Genomic DNA, 7,611 nt, shown 5'->3' with positions numbered 1-7,611 from the left:
TTTTGTCTTTGCTTTTATTGATGTGGTGTGTCATATTTATTGATTTGCATATTTTGAATCAACCTTGCACCCCTGGGATGAATCCCACTTGATCATGGTGTATAATTTTGTGTATGTGCTGCTGTATTCTGTTAGCTAGTATTTTATTGAGGATTTCTGTATCTATATTCAACAAGGATATTGGCCTGTAATCTTCTATTTTTGATGTATCTTTGTCTGGTTTTGGTAGCAGAGTGATATTTGCCTCATAGAATGAGCTTGGGAGAATGGCCTCTGCTTCAATCTTTTGGAATAGTTTGCAGAGAATTTATATCAATTCCTCATTGAAGGTTTGGTAGAACTCTGCACTGAACCCATCCGGTCTTGGGCTTTTCTTTGTTGGGAGCCTTCTGATAACAGCTTCAACCTTTTATTGTTATTCATCTGTTCAGATTTTCTATATCTTCCTGGCTCAGTTTTGGTAGCTTGTATGTATCCAGAAATTTATCCATTTCCTCCAGATTTTCAAATTTGTTGGCATATAGTTGTTTATAGTAGTCTCTACTGATTCCTTGTTATTTCTGAGTTATTAATTGTAATATCACCTTTTTCATTTCTAATTTTTGTTATTTGGGTCTTCTACAGTACTATCATTTTTCAATTTTTAAATTAAACTTTGTTATTGAAACCTGTCCTAACTGAAACACAGCTATCACTCAATCACTGAAATTGCTGTATAGTATCCTGGTATAAAAATACAACAGGATTTATTTTTCCACTCTACTGCTAACAACATGTGTTTGTGATTTGTTAAAGTTTCTATGAATTAGTTTCTACTATAAATGTATCCATTTCCCTATCTTTATGACAAAATCATATATATATTCTTCTCTGTACTATTTTTATAGTTGGATGCTGGAGAATCACATTGTTCACTCATTAGTCAACCTATTAACAATGACTGCAAGGAATAATCTTAAACATTTAAACTTTTTCCCCCTATATTTGTTATTTTCCAAGTACAGGTTACTAAATGTGAGGTTACTTGGTCAACAGATATTAAACATTTTAAGTCTATTGAAAGACACTAATCAATTTATTTCTAAAAGGATTACGCTAATTTACATTTCTACTATGCTGCATTTTAGCTGCTTATTTCCTTCATTAACATTCATCACAATTTAACATTAATTTCTTTATTTATTTGGCATCTGCTTCCCTTACCTGAACCTAAAGCTTTATTTAGACAGGGACCTTCTGTCTGTTCACCATCCTGTCCCCAATGTTTGGCTACTCAACAAATATGTATTAAATGAATAAACAAATTTGTACAATAATATTTCTTTCACTATCAGTATGTGCTATTATAATTTTCCACATTTAAATTGGCACTGTAGTCCAAGAACCCGAATGAATTACTTGAACTACACATTTCACTGTTTTACTCTGAATTTTTTAAATTACTTTTAAGTAAAGTTATAATAAATTTGTTATATCCATCAATGTGTGTTTCCCCTCTTCTAGCTTCTGTTTTAAGTCCTTGTCCTCTGCACTTTTTAACTACAGGGGTTCTCAACATTTTCTTATTAATTTTTATGAGCTTTTCCACATTGCAGAACCATTAACCCTGCCATTCATCTATCATGAATTTAATTATTAAAATGATAATTGTCAAATCTTTTCTGTTCTTCTTATCTATCTGAAGATTCTTAGGAAGTCATTATAGTATTTTATTTATTTAACATTTAAGATGTTTTAAATGTTGGGCCGGCCCGGTGGCGCACTGCTACAGTGCGCCGCTTGGGAGTGTGGTGGCGCTCCCGCCAAGGGTTCGGATCCCACATAAAGACCGGTTCCCGCTCACTGGCTGAGCGAGGTGTGGGAGCAACACTGAGGGTTGCGATCCCGTTGCCGGTCCCAGTCCGGTACGGGCGCGACACTGAGGATTGCGATCCGTTGCCGGACATGAAAAAAGACAAAAAGGAAAAAAAAAAAAAGATGTTTTAAATGTTGACAATTTTAAGATAATCAACTCAGTGTCCTTAAAAAAACACTGAATCGGGCCAGCCCAGTGGCGCACTCGGTAGAGTGCGGCGCCTGCCCAGGGTTCGGATCCCATATAGAGACCGGTCCGCTCACCGGCTGAGCGCGGTGCGGGCGCAACACCGAGGGTTGCAATCCCGTTGCCGGTTGCGGTACAGGCGTGACACTGAGGGTTGTGATCCCGTTACCGGTCGCGAAAAAAGACAAAAAAGGGAAAAAACAAAACAAACAAAAAAAAAACACTGAATCAAATTACCTCAATATGTAAAAACATACTTATGTATGTCAGTCACTTAAAGAATTTCCTACCTCTCCTATTTCCATGAGTGGTTCATTCATATCTACGCCACCATAGCCATACTGAAGGTCAGCTTCTGTCAATTTATTCTTTTTAATAAACTGGGTGTTGAGATACCTGAAAAATAAATGTAATGTCATTGGATATTAAGTGAAAATCAGTAGAAAAGCAAATAACTTGCAACTTCAAAACAATAATTTTAGAGTTATTACTATAAAATAGTTCAGTAATACATCCAAAAGAAATTATGCAGAAATTAGAAATATAATAAAAAAGATAAAAATTACCAGCCCAACCCTCTATGCAAGGTCCTAGGAAACAAAGAATAAGACCTCTGGAGTAGCAAAGAAAAAAAAGAAAAAGAAAAAAACCCATAGCATTACCCATTACCCCAGTGTCTCACATAAAAAAAACAAGCATTTTGCTCTAAATATTTCCAATTTATGTTTCCTTATATCACAATAGCTCTCATACAAGGGTCAGAACTTCTATAATCTAATCTGCTGATTACCAGACTCTTCTTGGTAAGTCAAGATAAAGTCCACTTTCCAAAAATTAAACAGAAAACAGTTAAAAGATCAAAGTCAAGTCAGTTCTCTAATTTATATTTTATCACCAGGAAAAAATATAACTTATCATTTTTAAACAAAAAAATATCACAATCAGCAGGTAAGAAAATGGAATATAGACTGTTACAAATATTAAAACATATGGGAAAACCTGACAGATTTAAGATCACTCTGTCTACCAGAAGACAAATTTTTTTTAAAAAGTTTCTATAATAAATATATTCTAAGACTAGTAACTGTGATGAGCTCTAAGAGTGAGATGAATAAACAGTTCTAAAATAAAATGTGTAGAAACGGCCTGTAATGTTTAAGTATGTACTTTTCACCATCCTAGATTTCACTATAATGTCTTTGAAGCCCACCACCTAAAACTATTCATCTGAAAGGTTCTGCCAATGTGTAAACCAGCTATCGACAAAATGTGTAGAAACGGCCTGTAATGTTTAAGTATGTACTTTTCACCATCCTAGATTTCACTATAATGTCTTTCAAGCCCACCACCTAAAACTATTCATCTGAAAGGTTCTGCCAATGTGTAAACCAGCTATCGACAATTCAATTATTTAGGCAACAACCATGAGATCTGCATATTAATACATATACTTTCCAAGATTCACTGAACCAAAATGAAGGGTTCACTTAGCATGTACAGATAACTGAAATTAAAAGCAAGACAACAAAAATTTCCACTGCATAATTCTACCAACAATTTTGGGAGACAATGAAAAACATAATTGCTGGAATTAACTCCAAAGCAGCATATCCACAGCCATTTACACAAGCTCCACTTCCATATTCACTAACATCAAGACTAGACAACAAGGTTTAAGCCTTAATGTGTCATTTGACATTTCAGTCTCCTCTTAAGCACATGTTACAAAAACATATCATATTTTCCTTCAAAATCCCATTTGTTCCTTCTCCTCCATTCTCATCCTATGTTTCCAACCGTGCCTTCCAGCTGAGGAAAGGGGAATAGGACTGAGAGACAAAAGTAAAAGGTAGAGAGAGGTCGGACTCTTCACCTGAATGCCCTATCCCGGATATTCTAATGGCTGGCCCCCTGTCATTCAGGTCTCAGCTCAAACACACATTTGGTCCTGCCCTGACCCCAATCTAATTTAACTTTAAATTCCCACTCTCAACCAATTAACAAATACAGAACTGTTTTATTTTATTCACAGTACTTGATACTATGTGAAACAATCCTATTCTTTGATTGATTTACTTTTTTGTGTATGTCTCTCCCCTCCCTAGAATGTATGGTCTACAAAGCAAGGATCTTGTCTTGTAGATAGCAACCAGAACAATGGAAGGCAAATACCAAGCCCTCAGAAAATACATGTTCAATGAATTACTGAATAAATAAATGGATAACATTCCAGACAGTAGGGAGAGCAAAAGCTAATATTAGAACACAAACTTGGAAAAACAGCCTGGAGCCAGTTCATAAAAGACATGAATATCAGGAAGTAAAAGTAATCACTAACATTTATTGAGGTCATATCATGTGTTAGACATAGCCCTAAGCATTTTACATGACAGACTACTATAAGGTAGATACATTTGTGGTACTACTATATATAATCTTCATTTTATACATAAGAAAACTGCAGCTTACAGAGTTTAGTTAAAGAGCTTGCCAAAGGTCAACCTACTAGTAAGTGACAGAGCTGGCACAGAAACCCAGGAGTTCTCCCACTCTTATTCAGTAAGTATTGGCCAACTGTGTACTGCATGTCACGCACTACACAAGGCACTGGGGACAGAAAGATGAAAAACAAAAATGTGGTCTCTGCTCACAAAGAACTTACATATATATAAACAAATATAATATTTCAACAGTGACATGTACTCTCTAAGTAGAAAAAGCTTAATTGTCATATCTTTACCATTTATATGTAACTTCCTATATGGATCTTGCTCCAAAGCAGTTTTCTTTTTTGGCCGGTGGTACCATGGTTTTCCCAGTAACCCCACTAAAACATTAGAACCACTATTGCATCCTTCCATTTTTGCCTCCTTTAATCAGGTGGTTTTCATGTCCTCCTAAAGTATTTATCATCTCCTCCCATTACTTCCTTCTAATTCCAATGCCTCTGGTTTACCCTCTGCTTGGATCATGTGCAACACTCTTATCATTAGTCTCTATTTCCAGTTTCTGGCATCTCTGATCCTTCTAAAACTTTTGCTTTCACGATGTCAGTTCTCTATTCAGAATTCTACGGTAGCTCCCTTACACCTACAAAATAAGTATAAACTTCCTAGCACAGTGGTTTGTTAACTCTAAGAAACAGCTGCTAGATCTGCAGATTAGGTCTGTATTCACTAATCCATTCCAAAGATCTGTATGTATATTCTTGAGCCAGTACACTGTTTCAATGTGGATACATGTTTTATATCTGATAGGACAAGCCACTTTTCTCTTTCCCTCACAAAATAAAATTTAAACTAACTTACATTAATTTTATCTTTCTCATTCTGGATTTCTACTCTTGATAGTTTAAGCCTGATAGACAAGCTTTTAAAATAAAGCCATATTTTAAAATGTAAAAAGTGTTATTTTTTACTTTGATATAGATACCATTCTTATTTTAAAAGTCACTGAAGTATTTTACAATCAAATTTATTAACCACATGTTTGTTTCTAAATAAAGACATATGTTCTAGGAAATCATAAAATAGCCTCCAATAATTTCTTAAAATAGTTTATGCTCTAACATAGAGGCAATACCTGATTGTCCTACTCAGGTATAATGCAGTAGTATATGTTCTTATAACTTATTCTACCAATCAAGAAGTTAATAAGTGTCCTATGCTTTTCTGCAGAATTAGCAGTAATACAATTAATAATAGTAATTGACAGGAACTAATAACCTAAGGTAACTTTTAAGCCTCTAAAGAATCAGGCATTTCAGTCTATCCTAGAAAATTCCATTACAAGAATTGTTCTCATGCTAATACCTACCAGATTTCAAGAGTTATTTCTTCTCAAGCTAATGCCTGAAGTACTCTACCTCATGACCCAGTAGGGTCTAGACAGATATGTGGAGTAAGTGGGAAAAGTGGGACAGGAGAGTAATTATATTTCTTTAAAATCGGAATCCCTAAGTCACCTATGCTAACAAATATCCATCTTATAAATCAATCAGAGTAAAGAGAAGACTAGAAATTATTTCATAAAAGTAATTTTAAGAAATACTTTAGGAACAAAACTGATTTTTTTCCCCCTTTACATTTCATTACACATATTTCCTTATAGATTATGGCCAGAAACAAGGGATAGCATGGCTAACTGGCCTACCAAGCATGTAAAATACTATTAAGCAGTTTTCGTCTAATTACTGTCAACTATCTTCTAAATAAAGACATATGTTCTAGGAAATCATAAAATAAAATAGCCTCCAATAATTTCTTAAAATAGTTTATGCTCTAACACAGAGGCAATACCTGATTGTCCTACTCAGGTATAATGCAGTAGTATATGTTCTTATAACTTATTCTACCAATCAAGAAGTTAATAAGTGTCCTATGCTTTTCTGCAGAATTAGCAGTAATACAATTAATAATAGTAATTGACAGGAACTAATAACCTAAGGTAACTTTTAAGCCTCTAAAGAATCAGGCATTTCAGTCTATCCTAGAAAATTCCATTACAAGAATTGTTCTCATGCTAATACCTACCAGATTTCAAGAGTTATTTCTTCTCAAGCTAATGCCTGAAGTACTCTACCTCATGACCCAGTAGGGTCTAGACAGATATGTGGAGTAAGTGGGAAAAGTGGGACAGGAGAGTAATTATATTTCTTTAAAATCGGAATCCCTAAGTCACCTATGCTAACAAATATCCATCTTATAAATCAATCAGAGTAAAGAGAAGACTAGAAATTATTTCATAAAAGTAATTTTAAGAAATACTTTAGGAACAAAACTGATTTTTTTCCCCCTTTACATTTCATTACACATATTTCCTTATAGATTATGGCCAGAAACAAGGGATAGCATGGCTAACTGGCCTACCAAGCATGTAAAATACTATTAAGCAGTTTTCGTCTAATTACTGTCAACTATGCTCTCTATGAAAAGATCTCACCACTTATTCTATCAACATAATTAAATAAATAATGATCAGTCACATGATGCCAACACTACAGAGGCCACACAAAACACTCTGTAAACTGAATCCCATGAGCTTTCAGTTCTACGTCTTTGCTAAGGACAGTGGAAAGTTACTAAATAATTTTAGAAAGTGATCAAATTTGTACTTTAGAAAAGATAACACAAGAAGTTTACTAGATAGAAAGAGTTAGAAATCAAAGGCTGCAAGACCAGTTATAAGAACTTTATCAATAATAGTCGAAGTAAGAAAAATTGAAAGGCTTGAACTATAGTAGAAGTGTAAAGGAAAGGGTGAATTTAAGAGCTGTTTGGAGGATCTGACCAATAAATGGTCAGGTAGAGAGGATAAACCTAAGAGAAGGATAACTGAGACTTCTGGCTTTTGTGTCTGGGTGTAAGAGTACTACCATGAACTAAAATTGGTTAATATTGGGAGCAAGTACATGCATAAGAGATAACAAGCTCAGTTTTTAACATCTACAGTAGTACAATGTATCTATTAAACATCTTGAAGGTACAGACGGCTTGATAAAAAAACTCCTGAGGGCCGGCCCGGTGGTGCACTGGATAGTGCGCCGCTTGGGAAGCGCGGCGGCACTCCCG

The 7,611-nt window shown here is 34.9% G+C and overlaps 1 protein-coding gene across 1 annotated transcript in view; it reads right to left on the bottom strand.

The window, feature by feature from the left end:
• Window positions 1-2,331: 2,331 nt before the first annotated feature.
• LOC103608564 (cullin-2-like) overlaps window positions 2,332-7,611 on the bottom strand; it is a gene marked incomplete at its 3' end in the record, with an annotated part of 41,487 nt that continues 36,207 nt past the window's right edge. The window contains exon 5 of the mRNA XM_008592986.1: window positions 2,332-2,437. Coding sequence (XP_008591208.1) covers window positions 2,332-2,437 — 106 coding nt within the window. The remainder of the gene's footprint in view (window positions 2,438-7,611) is intronic.

Source organism: Galeopterus variegatus, unplaced genomic scaffold (genome assembly GCF_000696425.1).
Source record: "Galeopterus variegatus unplaced genomic scaffold, G_variegatus-3.0.2 Scaffold8570, whole genome shotgun sequence".
NCBI lineage: Eukaryota > Metazoa > Chordata > Mammalia > Dermoptera > Cynocephalidae > Galeopterus > Galeopterus variegatus.
Note: the sequence above shows the minus strand (reverse complement) of the source record. Positions and strands in the feature narration are given on the sequence as shown.